The sequence below is a fragment of the Lottia gigantea genome (assembly GCF_000327385.1).
Source record: "Lottia gigantea unplaced genomic scaffold LOTGIsca_6, whole genome shotgun sequence".
Lineage (NCBI taxonomy): Eukaryota > Metazoa > Mollusca > Gastropoda > Lottiidae > Lottia > Lottia gigantea.
In genome coordinates, this window is record NW_008710049.1 from 663762 (window position 1) to 690680 (window position 26919).

General features: G+C 31.9%; 1 protein-coding gene across 1 annotated transcript; it reads left to right on the forward strand.

Moving 5' to 3' along the window:
- On the forward strand, positions 1 to 26781 carry LOTGIDRAFT_229249 (hypothetical protein; the record flags this gene model as incomplete). Its single annotated transcript, XM_009063765.1, has 38 exons — positions 1 to 52; positions 629 to 703; positions 943 to 1133; positions 1605 to 1694; positions 3948 to 4058; positions 5169 to 5303; positions 5667 to 5780; positions 7769 to 7850; positions 8785 to 8897; positions 9124 to 9336; positions 9595 to 9750; positions 10230 to 10394; positions 12396 to 12475; positions 12600 to 12867; positions 13140 to 13276; positions 13510 to 13591; positions 13873 to 13945; positions 14112 to 14296; positions 14523 to 14649; positions 15122 to 15264; positions 15395 to 15533; positions 15952 to 16152; positions 16818 to 16975; positions 17141 to 17290; positions 18669 to 18791; positions 19296 to 19482; positions 19691 to 19914; positions 20424 to 20618; positions 21095 to 21202; positions 21593 to 21722; positions 21859 to 22119; positions 22657 to 22904; positions 23093 to 23181; positions 23379 to 23468; positions 23861 to 24011; positions 24393 to 24517; positions 24892 to 24955; positions 25499 to 26781. 38 exons carry the CDS (start codon positions 1 to 3, stop codon positions 25943 to 25945), a joined length of 5682 nt encoding a protein of 1893 aa, XP_009062013.1. The 3' UTR covers positions 25946 to 26781.
- Positions 26782 to 26919: the final 138 nt, after the last annotated feature.

Genomic DNA, 26919 nt, shown 5'->3' on the forward strand with positions numbered 1-26919 from the left:
ATGGGGACCAAAATTCTGTTATTTGTGGTGCTTTGTCTCCTGCTTAACTTTGGTTAGTAATTATATAAATGCTTGAATTTATCAAGCATAATTCGTAGCATAATTTCACTAGCATGGCAGGTCATGTATTTGTTAAACCAAATGGCTCTATGTGTCACACTAGAAGCTTCAGGGATTTACAAATATTTTGTAAATGTGGTTAATTTGTAGTGCAAAAGGTAATATCACATCATAATGGCTCTGCATAATACATAACACACATAAGCTTATGTAACCACATTCAGAACACAATAATCTTTCCAGTAAGATAAACCTTTTTGCTACTGTGTGGTTCTAAAATTTATCATATTATATCAGTTGATCATGGTCAAATTTGACGTCAACTTCTGTATGGAGTAAGACAGGTCAGGTCAACTTCTGTATGGAGTAAGACAGGTCAAGTCAACTTCTGTATGTAGTAAGACAGGTCAGGTCAACTTCTGTATGGAGTAAGACAGGTCAGAACAGTAGGATATATATGAACCTTGATGTGCATAGATGAAGTCTCTTGAAGTGTATTTATCTGCCTCCTTTTAATAACAAAAACCCTTTTGCCAACACTATAAAATAGCTTTTCTATTATTTGCAGTTAAAGTTTTTTGTGCACCGCCAACGTTTGAGAGCGATTTTTCGAAGTTTACAATTAGTGAAGATCAACCAATAGGTTTGTTATGCATATTGTTAGTCATACTCACAGTTGAAATACTCCTCAATACATCAATTGTAGAGCGTGATATCAAAAATTTTTAATTTTTATATGGCTGAGTCCCATCATCTTCTTTATCGGGTAGATGCAGACCCTATTTCTATGAAATCTTTTATGTATGATTTCTATGTTTTAAATATGCTTCGTTTTTCAATTATTCTAGAATAAACTATGTAAATGTTTTATGTTTTGTGCAGGGTCATCAGTGTTTCAGTTAAAAGCTGTTGATAGAGTAGGTGGAACCAAAGTAACATATGGAATTGTAGCTGATATGTTTGCTGTAAACCAAAATAATGGTGATGTTTCACTTACACGTACAGTAGACTATGATGTTGGGGAGAAAAATTTAGATATTCGAGTTACTGCTCAAGATGCCAATGGATTAGAAGTAAGTATTACACACAGAAAATGGCTAAGATTTAATGTTTGAAATAGTAATAGCACAAGTTTCCAATTGCCAGACATAATATTATATTGATATTATGACTTTATTGGTAAAAACTGTCCCTTCAGTGGTCTTTTGATTTATATGTAAGTCAGATAATCATTCTGAAAGTTGAAAGTATGTTACTTTCTGTAAAACTTTTAAAGTTATTTCTTTGACTAAAACATAAGTGAATTTAATCTTTAAGAAATTTACAAAAATTTAATGTTTCAATACAGTACAGATAGACTTTGCATTGATAAAACATAAAGTAGTTGATGTCTACATAAATGTACTTATCACAGAAAATTCCCCAAAAGTATCAACCTGAATTGACAATGAGAATACAAAGTATAGTAACGTGTCTGATAGTGAAATTAAGAAATACATATTGCTGTGGTTTGCTAGAGTGGATGATAAAGATATATTTTACAGTCAGCAGTTGATATAACAGTGGTAGTATTTGATGCCAATGACAATCCTGCCAAGTTTACCAAGACAACTTATAAAGCTAGAATTTCAGAGGTAATTTATAAGAGAAATTAAGTCTTTTATATCCTATTCATGTATCTTTGCCTCATTTGTTGATTCCATTGGGTTCTAATTTTGGAACCATCTGGTGTTAAACGCATTTTTTGGAGAATTATATCAAGTCAGATCATTTTGTAAGATGCTCAAGGAGTTCTGGTAATTTTGTTGCAATCATTATCATGATTACTAATCAATTCTTGAAATTTGTTAAATGAGAAAATGTCAATTCTTTTTTTTTTTTTTTTTTTTTCGATTTTTCCACAGGGCACACAGTCTAGGCTTCGTCGGCTGCATCAACGTTTCTACATGGGTAGACCTTCTGTAGTGGCAACGTACAAAATGAATATAAATTGAAACATTTTTGCACAACCGGAAGTGCCACAGTTCAACATGTGCAAAAAGTCGAAAATCGGCTCTAGAAGGCGCAATTTTGCCTCGATTTTCATCAGGTTTTCATTTTTACAATCTACCTGTAATTTCTGACCTGATAGCACTTCAAAAATTACGAAATTCGAAAATTCGTAGCTCACTCTTTTCGATCAAATTTTTCAATTTTTTTGCAACTTTTTTGCTTTTGCATCGATTGATCTGAAATTTTAAATGCAAAGAGACTTCACTAATGTAGATAATATGGTAAAGTCAAATTTTGTACGTCATTTCCGGTTTTAAACAGGAAAGGGACTGAATTTCAAATCTACTTCCGGTTGAATAACTTTCGGTGTTATTTATGTACTTCAACAAAATTTAGCTGATCTTTAGCAAATAAAATCCAGACCGGAAGTGATACTTCTGCCGCCATATTGAAAAAACACACAAAATGGGGCCTCAGGGTAAATATTGATATGCTCTAATTTGATGTGTATGTATTCAGCAATCGATTGCGCAAAAAACGTTGCGAGCCGAATTTTGAATTTCGATTTTGCTTTTTTGCAACTTCCGGTTGAATTTTTTTAAAACTTTAAACGCACATACCACGTGACCTTGACATTTGATGACCTTGATCTTTATAAGGTCAAAGGTCATTGACCTTGGCTATCATTTGATACTTTGACCTTTGACCTTCGACATGTACTTCCGGTTTTATAGCTATCCGTAAAAAGCCAAATTCGCAACTTTGGACTGCTCTAGCACGTGACCTAATTAACCTGGAGAGTTAATTTTTTCGATTTCCTAATGTGCTTCTCATGCACTTTACACCGATATAGAATAATCGTTTTTTTAAAGCAAAATTGAAATTCGTGATTATTTCAAATTTGAGTTTTTTTACAATATTCGGTCTTTTTGAGCTTAGTGTATGTATATCTTATGATCTATTTGATGTAGAACCTTGATATTTGGAATACAACTAGACACTTTGAATATGAATTCACCTATGACAAAAAAATTACTAATTGTTTACATTTAGAGGCAGGGGCATAACTCGCATAGGATGCGTTTGTTCAAAAAGGGCCTTTGCACACAATTACCTCATCCTTTTGACTTGTAATATGTAGGAGCTTGACATTTGGAACATAATGTAACATTTTGAATATCAATTAACCTATGCAAGAGAAATTGAGGTGGGCGCAGCACATCCGGGTTAAATTACTCATTATTGACATTTTTGGCCAGGGACATAACTCGCAAAGTATACATTTGTTCAAAATGGAACTTTGCATACAATTACCTCATATTTTGAGCCACTTTGTCTTAGAATTTCGGTTGTTTCCACTTCATAGTTCATAAAAAGGAACAGGTTTTAGATATTCAAAATTTTCAATTTTTGACCTTGACCTTTGTTGACCTTGACCTTCGTAGGATCAAACGTCATTGGCATTGGCTATTTATACTTTTATATTTGCTGTCCTATGTCAAACTTCCGGTTTTATAGCCGTGTGCAATTTGAAATTTTGATGACGTATATCTCTTGATCTTGACCTTTTTAGACCTTCTCCTTTACAAGATCAAAGGTCATTGACCTTGGCTATCTGATGATACTTTTATTTGTGAGGTCTGGCGTCTACTTCTGGTATTAGAATCTTCTAAAAAATAATAATTTCTCAACATTAGACTGTTCTTGAACTTGACCTAATTATCGTCGATGGATGATTTTTTTGGGGTTCTTTAGCAAATTACTACATTTGCAAAGTCCCACTCTGTGCCACGTGTGGCTCTAGTTTCTTTTTGATGTGGGATTAATGATCAAGACCCTAAGAGTTATAGGTTGTTAGAACTAGATATCATTCTTCTCTCTATTTTATTATACAGGATACACCTATTGGTACTGTGATTTTTGATAACCTCTCAGTACGAGATGTAGATTATACAAGAAATGGAGGTATTCAAGTAACATGTGATGACTCACGTGTGGATATTGTTGTAAGTTAAAAACTTGTTATCAAGATATCATTTGGTTTTAATACATTTACGCCTTATTATTCTGATAAAAGCATTAAGGTTCATAAAGAGTAATAAGAAAATATGGCATATAGAAAATGTTAAGCACTTTGATCTCTTTTGATAGTTTATTGATATTTACCTTTTACTTTTAATGTTTTTGAATTTTCTTTACTAGTTTCTTAAATGCCCACATGGAAATGTGGATGTATATGGCTGTCTCCCCTGTCCGTTGGTCCGTCAACATTTCTTGTGAACACCATAGAGACTACAGTTTTTATCTGATCTTAATGAAACTTAATGTATATTGATGAGATCTTGGTCAAGTTCGAATTTGATGATTTTTCGATGAAAGCTTTTTGAGTTATTGCCCTTGACTTAGCAAAACGCATCATAATTTGTTTGTGAGCATAATAGAAACTACAGTTTTCAACTGATTTTAATGAAATTTGGTGTGATCATTTATATTGATGAGATCTTGGACAAGTTCGAATTTGATGATTTTTCAATGAAGGGTTTTTGAGTTATTGCCAAGACTAAGGAAAAACGCATCAAAATTTGTTTGCGAACACAAAAGAGACAACAGTTTTCAACTGATTTTAATGAAATTTGGTGTGATCATTTATATTGATGAGATCTTGGACAAGTTCGAACTTGATTTTTCGATGAATGGTTTTTGAGTTATAGCCCTTGACTTCATGAGCTCAATAGATATTTTTATGAAATGTGGTGTGATGATTTACATTGATGAATGAAATGAATTGAGTTCTACGTCTTTTTATCTGTATTGATGAGATCTTGGTCAAGTTTGAATTTTCAATGATTTCACTCTAACCAGTTTTTTTTACCCTTGATATTAGAGTTGTGTGATTTAATAACTTGATCTATTTGGGATATTGATATTGATTTTTTAAAATTTTGTGGAATATCTCAGCATGAATAACTGGCAGTAAATATATACATCATTGAATTCAAACTAATAAAAAAATTTTAATATGAGAAAATTCGTACATTAGTCACTAAAGACTGTTTTATCATTTAACTATTATTTCAGTAGAATATTATCTTAATTATTATAATCATTGTTTTTAGTACAAAGATTCCTGTAATATATTTAATCTTAATCGTGGTGCCTATTCCACTCGAACATGGACTGGTAATATTACATTAAATAGACCTCTAGATTATGAATCAAGACCTACTCTACAGTTATCATTAAAAACATTTGTAAGTATGATAGTTATTTTGATTTAACCACTTGAAATTTGAATGTTCTCTATTTGTGACGGTGTATATTGGTATAAATGGCACCCTGAATTTCTTTCTAAAAAGTACTAAATAACTTTATTAATGCCAAAGTATTCATGTATCATCTTGTCTGTGTTTTAATCTACTCACAAATAGCTAACTAAATTAATTGCATGATTTGTATTTTTGGAGTATAGGTTGTATGGTACTCCTCATTAAGTTAGGGGTTCATAAAACAATTTTGCAATTGTAAAAAAGTGCATGCTATAGACTACTTTTTGGAATAATCTATCCTTTTCACTTTGTTCAACTATGTTTTTAATTATATTTGTATTTTTATAGGATGGCTCAAATAATTATGTACAGAGTTTAGAAGTTGAGATTTTAGATGTAAATGATGCTCCACCTTATTTTATCAAACAAGTAGAAGCAACTGTTAATGAGTCTATTCCTATAGTAAGTGTAGTTCAGTATTTATGAGATTTAAAAAGGGTTTTCTAATCTTTGCAAGAATCAGGGACACTATTAGAGAAAAACTTTGAATTATCGATGACATGTTATACAGCTATGGTCTCCAGTTATTCTGATACAAAAACTTTGATTAATGTTGAGATCAAAGGGATAAACAGACTTCAGACCCCAGTGTCTGGGTCAAGACCTAGGCCTAACTTGTATAGTTGTATATAAGCTAGAGTTTGAGAAAGGTTTACTATATTGGCTTGACAAGAAAAAAGGATAACCCCTTTTTCATTCAACGATTATCTAGACAGTATAGAAGCATAGACTATTATATTTTGAATGATATTTATGATCTGCTTTAAGTATCTTTTTTTGACTATATAAGAATATAAGATATATAAACTAGTGTCCAAAAGAAACGATACCAACTTATTTTCAAAATTGTTTTTTACTAAGTGAATTGTCTAATATGAAAACATATTCGTATTGCACATCCCAAACACAACATAGTCGATAAAAATACCGGGAACACGTGATCACTTCCGGGAAAAAAAGTAAATTTCGTGAAAGTGACATTTCCCTGTCTAGCATGTTCTGCACGTGCATAAAAACTGTATAAAACGGCTGATCAGACACGTTGATATCACAGCAACAAAAAGAACACAAGATATGCCACTTTTGACAGCCATCGACAGAGAGAGAGCCGTTGGAATGGTCCAACAAGGAGCGACACACGTCGACGTCGCCAGAAGGTTGGGCTGCGCACGCATCACTATCACCAGGTTGATGCAGCGGTTATGTCAGACAGGTCAGACGTCAGACAGGCCCAGGAGTGGAAGACCACGAGTAACCACGCCCCATGAAGATCGGTACATCCGGGTATTACACCTGAGGAACCGCACCGTAACAGCAACGTCCACGGCAGCTACAGCACTGGGACACAGGATCAGTCGACAGACCGTCTACAGGAGACTACGGCAGTATGGTATCCGGCCACGTCATCCCTACCGCGGACCGCTCCTGACGCCTCGACACCGGAACAACAGACTGATCTGGACCAGGCGAGTTCGACGTTGGCAACGGGGAAATGGGCACGTGTTATGTTCTCTGATGAGAGCAGATTCCTCATCTTCAAAAACGATGGACGGTAGCTTGTATACTGACGATTTGGTGAACGTTTGGCGCCTAACTTTATCCAACAGGTCCGGTCGTTCGTATGTGGTGACGTCAAAACGAGGCTTGTCGTAATTCGTGGAAACCTGAATGCACAGCGTTATGATGATGACATCCTACGGCCTGTTGTGGTGCCCTTTATTCAGCAACAGCCTCATGGACTCCTTTTCCAACATGACAATGCAAGGCCACACACAGCAAGATTGACACAGAACTTCCTTGCCAACGCCAACGTACAGGTTTTGCCATGGCCCGCATGTTCACCGGACATGAATCCCCTCGAGCACTTATGGGACCACCTCGATCGGCAAATCCGACTTTGCCGTGTGCCTCCAGTCAACGTCCAGGACTTGGAACGATGTCTCCTCGAGGAATGGCAACGAATCCCTCCCAACGTCATCAGACGTTTGACGGCATCAGTCCGTAGGCGTGTTCTGGCATGTATTGATGCTCACGGTGGACATACCCGCTATTGACTTGACTTTGTGACGTGTGGTGTGACATTTCCCGTTGTTTCTGTGATCAGTGCTCTAACGAAATGTTCTTTTTTCGACCCCACCCATCTTTAAAGGCTTGTCATATTGGTTGTACAGATTTTATTGAAATGAAATTTTTGTACAGATGTTGTGAAAGGATTTCTCAAAAGCATAACACCAATCCTAAACTTCTGCATTGTTTAGTTTTTCTTTTATGTCGTTGCAAACAGGTGGTATCGTTTCTTTTGGACACTAGTTTATATAAATAGTGGAAGATATGGGTTGAATTGTAAAGAATTGTATTTATAAAAGAAATAATAATGGTTTTTCCTTCAGAATTCTTCAGTCAATAATGTAGTTGCTGTTGATGGAGATAAAACTAATCGTAGAGATATACGATACACTATGAATGGTTGTAGTAAGTATACTTTAATATTGAACAAACTTTACTTACATAAAACTCATCAGCCCAAATCTATGATACAGTTTTAAAACTTAAGGTCTCATATCCCTGTTACAGACTGATTTCGTTCTGTTCATCTTCCAATGTTTGTTCAAAGCAAGTGATTGCTCTTTCTCCTTTTTATTTCTCCATTTATATACATATAAGATGAGTTTAACCACTTGCTGGTAATCTAGAAATCCCGACATATTTTATGTATTTATGTAAAATTACCCGATCTGGTTTCCGTTTCTGGATGGCTGTGATTGGCAACCAATTTTCAAAATTATATGGTAATTAGTATTCATAATCTAGTAGCATGTCATGGTGAGTTCTTGTTCCGAATTGGCGGTACTTATGATGTCGCTTGATCAGTGTTCAATATATAGTTATTATGGGATTAAATAATCAAGCTATCATACCTGAATTTCATTATGGCTACGGAACAAATCTAACATTAGTGGAACAGCACAGAAATTTGTTTTTATAAATTAGTGAATTCTAAGGAAACCAATTTATTTTTCACAAGTAATTTATAATAAATGAAAAATTATAAACAATCGGGGTTTCTTTACTACGTATTGACCCTAAAAGTACACACGTCTATCATATCTATAACTCAAGTTATGGAATGGCATGTTTCAATTATCCAGTATTTGCTTAAACCGCTCAAATTTTTGGAGGATGGAAATGTGCAGGAACTGAGTTTCTTTAACTTACCAACTTGCTTCTCCATTGTTAGTGTTGCAGGTGTGATAGTCTGAAATGTTCTGCTCAAATAGAAATTGAGAAAAACTGGATGCTACTGCCTTTGCAATTTGTTTTTATTTCAAACTACATGACAATGCCCTTCATCATTGGTCCAGTAAATAACATAAGACATAAAACACCTTTTGGGTTTACTTTATAGATGAAGGTGGCTATTTTGAAGTGGATTATAAAACTGGATATATAAGAAATATAAAGAAATTAGACCGAGAGGAAGCATCTCTACAAAGAGGTTTTGTTGTTTTGTGTATTACAGTAAGTGTGCTTAGTTTATATTGACCTTCAGATTTCAAATACGGAAATATTTAATTGAATTATATCTCCTATCTGTAAAAATAAAGAAGTTTATTGTAAGAAATATTTTAATATCATGATGATATATATCTCAATACCTACATCATAATCTATTAATCACATATCTTCAACTCAAACTTTAATAGATTCTTTTAAAACATCATCTCATTTTCTCATTTCCTTTAAGGCTCATGAGTTGATCGATAATACAACTCAGCCAGAAACGATTGGACAGGACCCTCAAACAACAGCTAAAGCTAATGTGACTATCAATATACAAGATGACAATGATAATGCTCCAACATTTGACAGAAATTTTTACGAAGTCAGTATTCTAGAAAATATCCCCAATGGATCTGGATTACCCAAATTAATCATGACAGTAACAGATAGGGATCAGGTAAAACTCTAAAAGTATTTTCAGAAAGCAATTAGGTAGTGTTAGGGTGTATTGAGACAAGTCTCAATGAAAGCACTGGCCTAGGTCACAGATAGTGTCATGATAGCAGAAATTATATCTCGAAGTAACATTGTTGTCACATGAATAAACAGCGGCCCTCAGACAATTCAATTCCTGTTTTTCTTATGTAAAATGTAAACAAGGATATTGTTTTGATGTACCAGTATGTGAAGATTTTTTATGAATTTTTAATTTCAGGGCACAGCCAGTTTTTATGATTTTAAGTTGTTAAACCATACTGACATATTTGCTATTTTCCCTGATGAAGGTAAAGGTACAGCAACAGCCAGTATCAAAGTTATAGATACAAATAAAATAGATTATGATAAAGGCCCTAGAGTTTATCGACTACTGGTAAGTGTATGGAGTTATTGACCTTGAAAAAGATAGAATACAGGCAGTTTTAGGGAGTAATGGTAGTAAGATTGCATTGAAAATGAAATATTATGAAAGCACAGACACAGGGTTAGGTTATTGAAACAATTTACTGAAATTTCTCATATTATTGTTAACGTCCACCAAGACAGCATGTATTAAAAATGAAATTTAGCTAGCTACTTACATACAAATTGTGGCAGGTTAGACTGCTCTGTATTATTCCTTGGGAGCCATCCAGGGGTGATTTAAAGCAAATTCCAAAATAATAATATTGTTTCCACATAAGCACAATCAGCTATAAAAAAAACTTAAACATAGACTAAAACACATTTTAATTTCAATTCATTTCTCTATAAATATTAATTAGTCAAAAACCAACTATGAATCTACTTATGTTCTTATATTTTTATATGTGGATTTACTCCTGATTCAATAATAAATTCCTTACTTTCAAGGTACAAGCTGTAGAATCAAGAACTTCTAACAGATTAATTGGAACCAGTACTGTAATAGTTAATATTTTGGATGTCAATGATAACGTCCCAATCTTTAACCCACCAGATTATTATGAATCTATATTGGAAAATGCTCAAGGTGGATCTCCAGTTGTTACAGTTACAGTAAGTATTTGACAACAGATTTTGAGGAAAGCTGATGAGATTTATATTATATTCCTGATTATAATTTAATGTTTATATTTCTTGACAACTGATGCTAATTATAATTAAATGTTTCTATTTCTAGGCAACTGATGCTGATTATAATTAAATGTTTCTATTTCTAGGCAACTGATGCTGATTATAATTAAATGTTTTTATTTCTAGGCAACTGATGTTGATTATAATTAAATGTTTCTATTTCTAGGCAACTGATGCTGATTATAATTAAATGTTTTTATTTCTAGGCAACTGATGTTGATTATAATTAAATGTTTCTATTTCTAGGCAGCTGATGCTGATTATAATTAAATGTTTCTATTTCTAGTCAACTGATGTTGATTATAATTAAATGATTTTATTTATAGTCAACTGATGCTAATTATAATTAAATGTTTCTATTTCTAGGCAACTGATGTTGATTATAATTAAATGTTTTTATTTATAGTCAACTGATGCTAATTATAATTAAATGTTTCTATTTCTAGGCAACTGATGCTAATTATAATTAAATGTTTCTATTCTAGGCAACTGATGTTGATTATAATTATATGATTTTATTTATAGTCAACTGATGCTAATTATGATTAAATGTTTCTATTTCTAGGCAACTGATGCTGATTATAATTAAATGTTTTTATTTCTAGGCAACTGATGTTGATTATAATTAAATGTTTCTATTTCTAGGTAACTGATGCTGATTATAATTAAATGTTTTTATTTCTAGGCAACTTATGCTGATTATAATTAAATGTTTCTATTCTAGGCAACAGATGTTGATTATAATTAAATGTTTCTATTTCTAGGCAACAGATGTTGATTATAATTAAATGTTTCTATTTCTAGGCAACTGATGTTGATTATAATTAAATGTTTTTATTTATAGTCAACTTATGTTGATTATAATTAGATGTTTCTATATCTAGGCAACAGATGTTGATTATAATTAGATGTTTCTATTTCTAGGCAACTGATGCTGATTATAATTAAATGTTTCTATTCTAGGCAACTGATGTTGATTATAATTAAATGTTTCTATATCTAGGCAACTGATGCTGATTATAAATAAATGTTTCTATTTCTAGGCAACTGATGTTGATTATAATTAAATGTTTTTATTTATAGTCAACTTATGTTGATTATAATTAGATGTTTCTATTTCTAGGCAACTGATGCTGATTATAATTAAATGTTTCTATTTCTAGGCAACTGATGCTGATTATAATTAAATGTTTTTATTTATAGTCAACTGATGTTGATTATAATTAAATGTTTCTATTTCTAGGCAACTGATGTTGATTATAAATAAATGTTTCTATTTCTAGGCAACTGATGTTGATTATAATTAAATGTTTTTATATATAGTCAACTTATGCTAATTATAATTAAATTATTATATTTCTTGACAACTGATGCTAATTATAATTACATGTTTCTATTTCTAGGCAACTGATGCTGATTATAATTAAATGTTTCTATTTCTAGGCAACTGATGCTGATTATAATTAAATGTTTTTATTTATAGTCAACTGATGTTGATTATAATTAAATGATTTTATTTCTAGGCAACAGATGTTGATTATAATTAAATGTTTCTATTTCTAGGCAACTGACGCTGATTATAATTAAATGTTTTTATTTCTTGACAATTGATGCTAATTATAATTAAATGTTTCTGTTTGTAGGCAACTGATGCTAATTATAATTAAATGTTTTTATTTCTAGTCAACTTATGCTGATTATAACTAAATGTTTCTATTTCTAGGCAACTTATGCTGATTATAATTAAATGTTTTTATTTCTTGACAACTGATGCTGATTATAATTAAATGTTTTTATTTCTAGGCAACTGATGCTGATTATAATTAAATGTTTTTATTTCTTGACAACCGATGCTGATTATAATTAAATGTTTTTATTTCTAGGCAACTGATGCTGATTATAATTAAATGTTTTTATTTCTAGGCAACTGATGCTGATTATAAAAACAACTCTGGTAGTGTTCCAGATATCTATTTTAGTCTGGTTGGAAATGGAGCTGACAAGTAAGTTTTAATGATATTAATAGTAGAATCTCGAGATTGCTGTGTAAATCATTACTTACTATTCCTTACAATTACTTGTATATAAAGTAGGAAACTATCATGTTGTGTTTGATAACATTTTTAGATTTACAATTGGGGAAACATCAGGCGTGATTACAGTTAGTCAGTGTGACACTCCAGGTGAAGGCAAGTGTATAGATTATGAACAACGTAAAGAGTATCAGTTAACTGTCATGGCACGTGATCAGAAAGGACAAGGACGGGCCAATACTGGTAAACTTACTGTTCAAATACAAGATGTAAATGATAACCCACCAGTATTTATTACTACGCAGTATACTGCATACATCAATGAAGGCGAGTCCAATACCATTGATGAACTGAAAATTGAGGTAAGATAAGTTCATTGCTCAACTGAGAATGAATTGATAACAAATTCAACAATTGATCTTGCTATTTGACAAATTGTATTGTGTAAGATTTGAAAAAGGCCAAGAGATGTTTATGCTGTATTATTATAGTATCCAAATTAGATAATTTTTTTAATATACTCTGCGTAATCTGACATACACTGGGAAAATAATGTCCGATTAGCGACAGTGTCGGAGTACTTAAAGTTTCGACATTACTTAACAAGTGCCACGTGTTACTATTCCTTTTTTAGTCAACAGATGTAGATACAGTTGGTGGGCCGACCATATATTCTCTTGTTGGTGGTCAAAGTGACCTGTGGCAAATTAATAGTAATAATGTCATCTCAGCTATTCGAAATATACGTTATGAGGACTCATTTAATGGATCGTGAGTTGGAATCTTTTTTTGTTAGATTGAATTTCAATATATAGTATGTATAAAGTAAACAGACATTATTCTATGAATTTCATGATTAGATCAAATTTCATGATTACCTTGATTAATATTTACCAGTCCAATGCTAATCTGTCTTCCGAAGTTTTTTTCATCCAATGTTAATTTCATAAATTTTATGAATAAAAAGGTTGTTAAATCAGTAATGTATTATATATTTATTTCAGGTTTGTGTTTGAAGCAAAAGCTGTAAATACTGCTCCAGTGAACTCATTTCCAAGAACAATTACAGTTACTATAAATGTTTTTGTAAGTATGATTCATTAACTGATGGACTCTACTGAGGTTTCTTCAAGATTTTGTTAATAATTTAATAATTGTTATTCTGAATATAACTAAATGTGATCTACAAACAACTGATCATTTCAGTTTATGTCCTGGTATTATTTGGCTAAAGTTTAAAGAGTCCTCATAGTGGGTAGCTGTTTGAAAATTTCAACATTTTTGTTCATGTTTGAATTATATATTTATATTTAGTTACATTTGTAACAGAATAACACATAGATAAAGGTTTATGGTTATTTTTTTAGGATCGTAATAACTATTCACCTGTCTTTGATCCTAAGAATTATACAGAAACTATTGATGAAGATATTCCACCAAGTAAGATAATATCATTGTTATATCTACTGGCATCACTTATAATTTCCTAAATTGATGAAAATGCATATCAAATGAATTTCAATTTAATACCAAATTAAGTTCAGGACAGTTAAACTGAATTATCTTCCATATAATGATAATGTTATATGGTATTTCTATATTTTAGATACTCGTGTATTCACAATAACAGCTACAGATAATGACTCTCCAACTTCTGATAATGGAAAAATAGAATATGTCATAGAGACAGGTCATCAAGGAAAATTTTCTATTGACCGTAATAGTGGTGCCATTTCTACTACTAATGATGCAACCTTTGATTATGAAAAACAGAGAGTATATAAACTTATTGTAAGTTTCACTGCCTGTATTTTTTTGAGATAGTTCATTATTTTTCTTCAGAACAATTCACTATGTAGTCAGGTTTGGTGGTCAAAAACTTGATATTTTATTCTTCAAAGTTTTTATATTTCCAATTAAGGAATATAATGTGGCACTAGTAATTGGAATAAAAAACAAGACGGTCTGATAAAGTTGTTTTATGATATTTGGTTACAGATTAGGTATATTTCTTCAGGTTGTTGGTCGTGATGGAGGTAACCCCCAGAAAAGTGGAACAGCAACAGTCAATATATTAATAAGAGATAAAAATAACCGGTTACCATATTTCTTACCAGTAATTCAACGTACTTCTGTTCTGGAGAGTAAGTAAATGAATGATATGTACAGATTAGCTTCCAAGAGACTTATTTAAGACTATTTGGTATGTTTGTATTGAAAAAGAACATATACTGGTACAGCTGCATTGTTCACTATTCTTACTTGCATAAGAATGTTTACGTTTCTATTAAATTTGAACCTAAATGCTCTAAAAGTTAGAGCAGACAGAAATGTAGTTGTTTCCTGATTCCCACATATATACATACAGAAATAAAACCCCTTTTATCATAAAGAAATTTCCAATGTCCTATATTATAGAAATTTATTTCTCTGTTGTCAAACCATCATAGCAGATTTACATTTCAATTGGATTTCTTTAATTGGTTATTTATATATAATAGCAGACCAGTGTTCAGCACATAATATGTCCCGATTTCTCTCTTCATGGCAATTACTTTAGCACAATAACTGGTAGAGTAAGATGCTCAATTCTCAAGAAAAGAATTTGATTTTTAGACGTAGCAGCTGGTGTAGAAATCTACAGAGTGTCAGCTTATGATCCTGATCAAGATAGTGATTTACGATATCGATTTGAAGGTCCTAAATCAGCCATTACACCATCTGGTACTTTAGTGAATGTAAATGAATATGACTTCACAGTAAGTTTTTATTTTCTTGATATTGCACCATCTTAATAATCTTGACAAATCTTCTTAACGTCTTTACATGCTGAATTTGATCTCTCGTTGTAGCAAAGAATAGTAGTAGTAATAATTACTTCTATTGTAGAATCTATTCCGTATCGATGAGAGAAGTGGAGCTATTTTTACTGATAGTAATAGATTAGACAGAGATCTAGCCTCTGTTATTACCTATCAGATGATAGTCGAAGATGTTGGCAAGGCTGGTTCACAACAGCTTGGTACAGGTAAACAAATGTTTTAAATATATTTTCTACGTTTTTCAACTCACTTGGGTCAATGCATCGATATTTTGCACTTGATGATAATAGTCATATTAGACAGACTATTATACACAAATAACTAATGACATCCAAATGTATGAAATCTTTAATTTTTGAACTAAACATGGCAATAGTAAGCCTATCGACAAAACATTGCTAGTAGTATAATTCTGTTATCTTAAAATTTACAGATACAAACTTTGAAGATAAAGCGTACGTTTTATCTATTAGCCCATATTGCTATATTTATTGCACGCAGCCCCTATATTTTGATATACATGGTATCATGACATGATTGGTAGTACCTAGAACTAGTAGTTTATGTAAGCTGTGACAGGTAGCTTGTTAGAAGTTTATATTAATGTCTATATTATTATTATAGGAACTGTAATCATCACTATACTAGAAGTTAATGATGAACCTCCAGAATTTGAGAAGAACATTTATAACATTACTATAGATGAAGAATTACCAATCGGAACCTTTATTATGACGTTAATCGCTAAAGATAAAGATGACATCATATCAGCTTATAGACTGACCTCGAACCCTCAGAATTTCTTTTCTTTAGCTCAACAAACAGGTAGAGTTGTTACATTGGTGTTTCGTTTTTCACTGCTCAATGGTGAAGTCTAATTTCTTTAAATGCATTGAAAGTAAAATATTTTGACATCTCATGTAATTATTCATGTTATTTTCTGAAGTTCCAGCAGAACTTTCTTGTAATTAAGATCTTTTACATGTTAACATCAAATATTCATAGTCAGTTTCCTCAATATCCCAGTCAACTCAGCTGTAAATTGATATAAATAATCTCTAATTCATGTTTGTTCCTGAGACTTTATATATAAAATGCCAGTGAAAATGTGATGCGAGTTGCGACATGGATTATCTTCTTGTAGAATGAGATTTAGTTTCAGGGATAATATTAAGGTTTGTAAGATAATACACTTCCCCTGGGGTTGTTGTAATATTTGAAACCCTTTCCCTCTGGATCTCATGTTTCATTACAATCCTCAGACGTATTTTTATACATCCACATGAAATGGGGGCGTATATTGCCGTCACCGATGTCCGTCGGTCCGTCCACAATAGCTCGTAAACACTCTAAAGACACAATTCAAAATCAAAGCTGCCAGTGGGCGTATATTACCTTGCCTGGAAAGCTATTTTATCACATAAGATATTGTGGAAGTCAGTATGTTTTTAAAGTTAGTTTAAGAATGTTAACTGGTTTGTATATTGTAGGTGTGGTGAGTATTAATAATCGTATTGATTATGAGAAGATACAGTTTACACAGTTTACAGTGGAGGCTACAGATGATGGATCTCCTTCATTAACTGGTACAGCTACTGTCTATGTTACTATCAGAAACATAAATGATAACAGCCCCAAATTTTTAGAGGTAAATTTTTTTTTCTAACAGTTGTTCATTGTGTTAATGTTTGAATGATTTCTTTAAAATGTCACAAAATAGTGCCACTGTATGTAGTTCAGATTAGGCCTATGGGAAAATCTACCCAAATGTCTTTCAAGCAGTTGTTAATTTTCTTTTCTTATATGATTTCAGGATCCTTATTCTGTAAGTATTGTGGAAAGAAGAGGGCCCAGTGATACATTAATGACAGTTGAAGCCACTGATATTGATTTTGGAGATTTTGGTGAGGTTGAATATCGACTCAGTGACACTGAAACAAGATTCTCAATTGATAAGATCACTGTAAGTATAATCTGTAAAGAGTGAGAGAATGAGGGAGATAGATAGATTACAAGCTCATAATTCTCAGATTTCACCTTAGCTATATTACTGTTTTACTGTTTTTAGTTTCAAGCTGGAATAGGTTGAAAGTTGACTCTAGTAATTAAGTCAGTGGTTCCCAACCAATTTCTTCACACCCCTGGAGCAATCACCTGGACCTTTCACACCCCCAAAAATTTATTTCATCCACATTTCCAGCATGTGATGATGTAAAGTGCTCTCTCAATTCAAAACTAATTCTTCTCCTACACCAGTTGGTCACACCCCTGACCCCTAGTCCCACACCAACAGGGGATGAAAACACTCCAGGTTGAGAATTAAGTAATGAATAGTGTAGATATATTGTAGGTATTGTTTAAATGTAAGGCAGGGTAGATATTACACATACTTCTGTTTTTATATGCCCAAATGGAAATGTGGACGTATATTGCCGTCGCCTCCGTCCCTCCGTCCGTCCATCCACATTTGTTGCATGCACGATAGAGGCTACAGTTTTTATCTTATCTTGATGAAACTTGGTATGCATGTATATTTTGATGAGAACTCGGTCAAGTTTGAAATTGGTAATAATAGGATGAACGGTTTCAGAGTTATCGCCCTTGACTTAGTAAAAACGTGTTAAATTTGGCTTGTATGCACGATAAAGGCTGCAAGTATTATCGGATCTTGATGAAACTTAGTATAAATGTATATATTGATGAGATCTCGGTCAAGTTTGAAATTGGTAATAATCGGATGAATGGTTTCAGAGTTATTGCCCTTGACTTAGTAAAAACGCTTAAATTTGGTTTGTATGTACGATAAAGGCTACAATTTTGATCCCATCTTGATGAAACTTAGTATATATGTATATATTGATGAGATTTTGGTCAAGTTTGAAGTTAGTAATAATTGGATGAATGATTTCAGGGTTATTGCCCTTGATTTAGTAAAAAACTTACAAATTTGACTTGTAGTCATGAAACAGGGTGCAGTTTTTATCTGATCTCAATGAAACTTGGTACGCATATGTATGTATGGACAAGATCTCAGTCAGGTTGAAATTGGTAAGAATCGGGTGAACGGTTTTGGAGTTATGGCCCTTGAATTAATTCAAGGCCTCAATTTGGCTTGAAGGCCTGATAGAGACTACATTTTTTATAGGATCTTGATGAAACTTAGTATGAGATCTCTGTAAAGCTTGAAATTAGTAAAATTCGGATGATTGGTTTCACATATTAAACCACTACAGACTTTGTTGTCATTTCTGACAGCTGATAGTAGGCGTATGTTACCTTGCCTGGCAAGCTATCTTCTTTATTTCTATCAACATGAATTAAGAATTGTAAATTATTTTCAGGGTGAAATCAAGTTATTAGCTGGACAAGAATTAGACCGTGAAGCAGAATCCATCGTATCAATACAAGTTACAGCTTATGATTCCCCGAATACGCCTAAAGCAAGACGAGAATACACTATTCCTGTAAGTAAAATATCTGATATTTAAGATTTTAGCTGAAATGGTAGATATCAATATATTATATATATATAATCAATTATGTAAATAGAAATCAAGTTTGTCTATAATTAGACGATAACATATAAGACCTACCCATTAAATTGACGTCATCCAGATCTGGTAATCTACTCTTCAAAATTTATAAATTAAACCTGTTATTTATGTTAGAATAGTGTGCTCTATAGATTACATTCTATTAAAATTGATTAATAATTGTGACTGGAACATTGAAATTGTTTGTGTTAGAACAGAAGGAAATTTACACAACCATGTTAGAAGGCTAATAATGTGTTGGTACAAATTGTAAAATCTGGATCTAACCCTTTTTTGTATTATCTGATCATGATTTCATATTAAACAATATTTCATGTGCAAAATTTGTATTACTTTTTAATTAATCTCTACAGTTATTAGTGTTTTGATCTTTGACCAACTTCATAAAGACTAATTTTATGTTTATTATTGTAGGTGTACTTTGTGTTAGAAGATGCAAATGACAATAATCCTAAATTTCAAAGGAGAGATTATTTTACAACCATAATAGAAACCACCCCTATAGGTTCAGCCATTTTACCTTTACTGGCCTCTGATAGAGATTTGGGCATTAACAGCGTCTTGGCCTATTTCAAAACAGAAAGTACTTTAGACCCTGAAGGTATGATTTGATTACAGTTTTCTTCCTCAAATATTTGATAGTTTAGATAGTAATCACGATATATATTCCAAGAGAGGGTTTTCCATACTATTGTCAGATTATGTAAACACTAGACATCACTAACTCTGACTTATATTCCAGTGGGTTGTCCATGTAAATAGGCTGTTGACTCTTGGGTTAAATAAGTTTTGTCTATTTTTTATTTTAGATCTATTTAATGTTGGTAGTCAATCTGGTCAAGTTGAAGTCAAGAAAAGTTTACTGGGTAAAGCTGGTATTTATAAGTTTGAGGTGACAGTACGAGATCTTAATGGAGATCTATCTGGATTAAGTGATATATCAACTGTTACTATTGAAGTTTTAGAAGCTACCAATTCACCACCCAAATGGATTTTACCACCAAGTGAAAATAGATCTATTGATGTTCTGGAGGTATGTAGAATTACAGAATATACCTGTATTTATTATCGTAAAGATAATGATGAGTTGATTGGTATAATTAAACGATATTGATTTAATCCAGTGCAGATATATCACATGCACCATTAGTAAAAAACAAAAGTGGACATAAAGAAATTTATAAGTATTAAGCAGTTTGACCTAGTTTCGGTGATTGGCTTAATAATGGCTCGTTATATTTAGTTGAAATCTTAAGAATACGTAGGAGACATATTTCTCTACAATTAGGCGTTTATTTACTCAAATCCGTGCAGAGTTTTTTAACAGCTTCCAAAAAGCATAGCAAACTTTTAAAGGTTACATAACCTTTTACGTAAAGTTTTGGCGTTGAATAATTTACAGCTGGATACTTTATGGGATACATTTCTATAGATTTCGGTGTATATTTTTCACAAATTTTCGCAACAAATTTTTCGACCTACAAAAGAAGCAGAATGTTCCTGTAAGATATTGAATTAATTGTTTATATTTTTTAATTTTAGAGTCAATATCTAGGAATGTTAGTATATGATTGTCATGCTATAGATGATGATAAGGGTCAGAGTGGAATTGTAGATTTTGGTTTTATACATGATGGTAAATTTACCAATCAAACTGCTGAGTTCCATATTAATTCTGTAACTGGAGTTATTCGAGCAGAAATTGTTTATGATAGGGAACAGGTTGATTCTTATCTGGTATGTATAGATATTATCTTTAAATATATAGAGATGTTGTTTCTAATTCATTTTAAATGTAAATGGATTGCAAAATAATTAATCTCATCTTTATAAGTATAACATGGACAATTTTAACTTCCATTTGTATCAAACCCAAGGTTTGTGATTCCTGTTTTGCAAGTAATACAAGCCAAGTGAAAGTATTATTGGGACAATAGAAGATATCAGTGTTCCTCTGTCATACACAGTACACACTACAAATTCATTCTCAATACCTTTAAGGAGAGATTTTTCTTAATGAAATTTTGATGGAATAATGTTTGAAAAGTTGAAAAATGGTAATTGTCTGCTTGTGAATAGAACGAATGACCAATGCTGCAGCCATAAGGTATACATACCTGAATTTGGAGGGTCTGCACATATAATGTCTATGTTTCATCTTAAACCTTTTGTCTAAATTTCTAATTTAATGATAGTTTATATTATTTTTGTAGTTACAACTAGTAGCTCGAGATCGTGGTGATCCTCCTCTTCAATCCACAAGATTTTTAACAGTTAAAATATTGGATGTTAATGACAATGTTCCTATGTTTCCAATGTCGGTTAGTATGTTATAAGTTTTACAGTCAACCAAATAGTCATTTAGATCACTACGACTTGACCTGAAGTAGTAGTCCCCTACATGTATACCAACATTATTATTATTTTTTAGCTGCTCATACTTGTTTGCTTCAGAATATATTAAGAATTATGTTTGGTTGACGGAATACCAAATTATTCCTTAAAGTATTTGATTTGAGATGTCATTACTCTAACAATAGTAATCATGTTTTAACCTTGTGTTTTAAATATCCCAATTAAAACGATGATTTCCTGGTGAGGATTTGATATCTGAAACATGTTTTCGCAGCATGAGATAAGCTCTTCTCAATCAGTATTAATGTATTTTCTGTACAATGTTAGTTGATTTTCTGTAATGTATTGTATTTTAGAATGGAGTAGTATTGCCTTATAAATTCAGTCTATCTGAAGGATTAGTAACTAAAGGAACTAGCATCGGTGTTGTCAAGGCAACAGATTTAGATTTAGATGAATACTCTAAAATATATTATACCATTGTTGGTAAGGATGTTTTTTTGTGGTATACAAATCTACTACATAAACTTAACATTTGTAACAAAGATTTTTTGATAGCAAACTGATTGTAATTTACTTTCTTTCTGCATTTAGATAACTTTGTTTTATTTTTTTATACTAGCTGGTAATGAGAAGAATTGGTTTAATTTGGATAGTAACACTGGTAATTTGACCTTAAATGAACCAATAGATCGTGATATTCTAGAAGATGATGTATTAAAACTCTTTATTCATGCTACTAATAATGTCAGTGATTATAGTGTAATCCGTAATAAAAGACAGGTTGATCCAAGCTACGTTGAAGTCCAGATTAAAGTTATTGATGATAATGATCAGACACCGACCTTTATCTATCCTACTGGTACTGATCAATACCATGGCTGTAAGTTCTTCTTTATCCCACTATAACTAGTTCTGGCATTATATAACTATATATCAATATATTGTGCAATGACTATTAATTACTAGTAATATTATTTTTGTAAAATTGTTACTTTTTATATATTACCTCATATCAAAATACATAGTGTGACTTATAGTTTGTATCATGATACCCATCACACCAGCACTACACAAACAATAGAATTTCCTCACTCCACAATCTTTGCAGATCTATTCTTGAATTAATAAAATTTATTTACAGTGTAGATGTTAGAAGTATATGTATATATTTTACAGCTGTGTTATATATAGCTTGATTCACTTTTTATTTCATTTTTTTTAAAATAACTATTCTTTTGGTGAGATAGAGGTGATTCTTGAAATCGTTTATGCCTCAAGCCAAGATAGCCATGAATAAATTGCCAATAATTGTATATATATATATGAAAACATGATTTCCAAAGGGTCCTTTTGTGTGACCTTAATTCAAAACTCTGACTTAATTCACAATATAACCATAGACAATATTCTACTCTAGGTATTTCCATTAACGCTCCATATGGACAGAGTGTTATCCAAATACAAGCCAACGATATGGATTCAACTGGTCCTGCTGGATTAGTCTACTCTATTCAGGAAGAATCCAACCTGAATAAGATGTTTGCTGTTAATCTGAGAACTGGAATGATTTCAAATCGTGACTTTCTGAACAACTATGACACCAGAATTTATAAACTTATTGTTATTGTCTCTGATGGTAAAAATTCTCAACAGACAGAAGTAAAGGTTAGTAAATATTATGAGAACCGCGATCAAGATGTTCAGTTTTGTGAAATAGGCATTTTAAGAATTTTCGACTGATTAATAAGACCAAATTTAATACTATTAATTCTATCTAATTTATTTAAAAGAAATTTTACTTCATTTTCATTGTTTATCTTCTCAAATAGCACTATTTTATTGTTATTTGACAGATTTTTGTAACATCTCCCAGTAATGAACAGAAAATAGTCATCAGTCAAAAACCGTCTGAAGTTCGCTTGATGACTCCACAATTAATAAGGTAAAATATTAATGTTTTTAATGGTGATCAGTAATCAGCGTATTCTCAGCCTGTTTAATTGTAGACCCAATCGAATTGGCTAATATAATCTCCCCTGCTATTATTATGCTCAGAATAAAACAGTTTTTAATGAACATAATGATGACAACTTTATTTGGTATAAATTCTGTTGAATGATAATAATATTATAATTTCAGAACCCTATCTGGGGTAGATGATATACAGTATGTGTGTGTAATGAAAGTTACAGAACATATTTTAGCAGATGGCACATTATCAGAATCTCAGTGAGTTTATTCTCTCTATTTTCTTAAGTTGAAAATCAACACTCTCTGATATTCATTAGAAAGATAGAGAGAAAGAATCAACTATTTTTACCTTGTCCATGTTGACATCAATCTTTCCTGCATTTTATGTGCCCATTAACAGTTGGGTCAACTACATAAATTAGGAAAGATCACGAAATTCAAGGTCAACAGACTTTCACACGCTAATCAAGATTACAACTTAATACCCATTCATCTAACAGACATGTTAAAATCCTGCATGTTTCTAGCCTCTAAACATCATCTCTACTTGACAATGAGGCAAATAGATAATACACATTATATAAAAATACATTAATATGGAATTTCTATCAGTTTAAAAGATATAGATATATTGTGTGCCTATTTTATAGAACTGATGTATATGTTACTGGTATTGTACCAGGAGGATCAGCTGATTCCTACTCTATTCTACCACAAGATAATCTAAAGAATAAATTACAAACAGCTCAAACTAGTAAGAAGAAAGATGAGTTTGAAGCCTTGTATATTGATAGACTTGGAGTAAGTACAGAAATATTTCAAGAATGCAATGTTTGCTATGTTATTAATGCTGTGGTTTTTAGGCTAGTAAATCATCTATAAAATTAGGTAGATGTGGTTCTTAAGGGGCAAAATTCCATCTCCAAGGAGTTGACAATTTGACTACTTACTATTTACCCACTGTTTTTCATGGGTTTGTGATTTTCTGAATGTTCGACTTTATACTTAATTTTGTGCACTGTTCTGAGTAAATAAAATATTTAAGCCATGCAGTTCAACTTTCTGGAAATCTGGCAATTCAACAGTAAAATTATTCTTAACACTCTATATCTTCTACCTCATGCTCAGTCAACTGTTGCTATAAATAACTTTGTTTATATGGAAGATGTTTGTATTTTTCAGGACTCTTCATCATCTATCCTGACAGTAGAGAGAACACCAGTATTAGTTGTATTAATAATAGTTATTCTACTCATCATTCTAGCTCTAATACTATTCTGTCTCGCTTGTTTCTGTATCAGAGATGCGTAAGTTTTCATTTTTTTCTGACATTTATTAACATGAAAGACGATTCTAGCAGGTGTTAAATCCATGATTTTAAAGGTACTCTACCCCTCAGAATGAACATAGAATTTGAATTCCTTAACTTGGCAAATAACTTGGCCGGTAGTATTTTTGATTTATCAGATTATACAATTCTGTTGTATAGTTCTGACACCAAATAAGTCCATTAATGAATACTCTTATAGGCAATGTTTGAGAATTTAGATTTAATGATCATTCTAAGAGGTAAAATAGCAAATTATTTATATCTAAATGGTAGATCTTGGAAAAGTTGATTTTTTTCATTAGACAACCTCGTAATTTTCACAATCATTACCCTTGGCTTTTATTATTGTAGTAAAAGAAAGAAGATAAAGAAATATAATGCTGAACATGGACGAGTTGTAACAGTTGCTCAACAGGTAACATGCTTTTAATATTTTTACCTAATTTTTATTAGTGGATTATTCCACTAGAATTGAATTCATAGAAATTTGTTTTACAGTAGCTCAGTAGAGTGTAGAGTAAAGTTTCATGTCATTTACAGGGATGCAAGACTTCCTCATTTTAGAGGAATTACTCAATATTTCTGGCCAGTGGTATATAAATAGATAAAACCTTTAAAAATATGGTTTTAGGGATTTAAAGATTTCTTTATAGGAAATGATAAAGAATATTAAAATGGTTAGATCTCCTTCCCTCACGTACACCTCATAAGAGTCTGTCATCCCCTTGACCCTCAGCTGATATTTTCTATTTCCTCAAATTTTTTTTGTTCCTTACTGAGATCCTTGCATTTGGGGGCAGAAAATCGATGAAAAGGGTTGACTAATGACCAGCTGCTAATCTCTTGAAAATATGAGTGCTACATTCAATCTTTTTCGTGTTGATGTTCTGAGCATCACATACATTCAGCATGTCTAATAAAGTTTGCTTAAAATTACCAATGATATTTGTCATTCCAGCCAGTAGAGCCTACTAAAACAGTAAATCCTGTGTATAACAATGCTGCCTTTGTTCCTGATACAAGAGAGCGAGCACCAGAACCAATTCCTCATGCAGAAATAATTGATGAGGATCCAGCAGTCTTCCATGCTGCACCTCTATCAGAACCAGAACCCAGCAATGATTATTCAGTTGTTCAGAAACCAGATCCAGAGGATATCGATGAACCTGTTATAGTTACCACATTTGAACCAGAAGACAATTCAGAACCTGAAGATATTCCACCTCGTGAAGACTCCCCTGAACCTGTTATTGAAACAGAAATAGAGGACCACCCACCTATCAATCATTCTCCTCCACCTCCAATCCTAGAAGAGGAGATTGAAACAGAGATAATTGATGATCCACGTGAACCAAGCCCACCACCTTTTATGAGGGAGAATGAATCCCCTAGAACTGCTCTTTAAATTTCCAAAACCTACATTGGACTCTTTTTATGGTTCTGTTTTTTAAAATATCTTCTGATTTTCTTTTTTAAGTTTAAAAAAATTTTAATATTGGATCTTTACAGAGGCTAGGTAAAATACTTAATAATTTCAACTCATGGGAAAGCATGTAAACATGTGTCCTATTGTATGCTCATGTTTCATATTTCTTCATGCATCTTTGAGAACTAATCTCAAATTAATATTTTTATTTGCTTAATATTGTTCTAAAGAAACCCAAGAAAGGTTGATAATATCAAGAGATGTATATTGTTTATGATTTATGTATATTGTTTATTATTTCAATAGTTTTATTGTGTTATTTGTCCCACTATAGCCCAGAATTAATTCATATCATATTTAGTAAATTTTATTTTATATTAGAAATGATCTTGTCTCATTGTATCATTGATCAAATATTTGTCAAATTTCTATATATGATTAGGTATAACATGCTCTCTCCAAAACATGATTATTGATGAGAGGTTTTGTTAACTTAACATGACCTTCATGGTCAGCTAAAAAACTACAACTGAGAGCAGATCTTGACATAAAAAATGAAGTTGAAAATATACCTCCTGTTTTCAAATAAAATTTTAACCTTCTTTTTCATTAAGTGTAAAAAAAAACAATCTTAACGTACTCTGTTAGTTTGACCTGTTTGTAGATTAAAGATAAGGGTATCGTGTATGTATTAATGTATATAGAAATTGGGATCAAATTGTATCATAGAAAATATATTTTTATATTTTATAATCAAATTGTATATTACAGTAACGATACTAAAATCATTTTTCTAATAAAATTTATATCAAAATATACTTTTTGTCTTCAAATCTCATGGGGGATCTTTGATGACTAACTTGAAGATCAAATCCCTCAGATTCTTAAACCCAGTTTCCCTCTGTTGGTAAAACAGGTAACCAATCGTTCAGATGAGACAATAAACCAAGGCT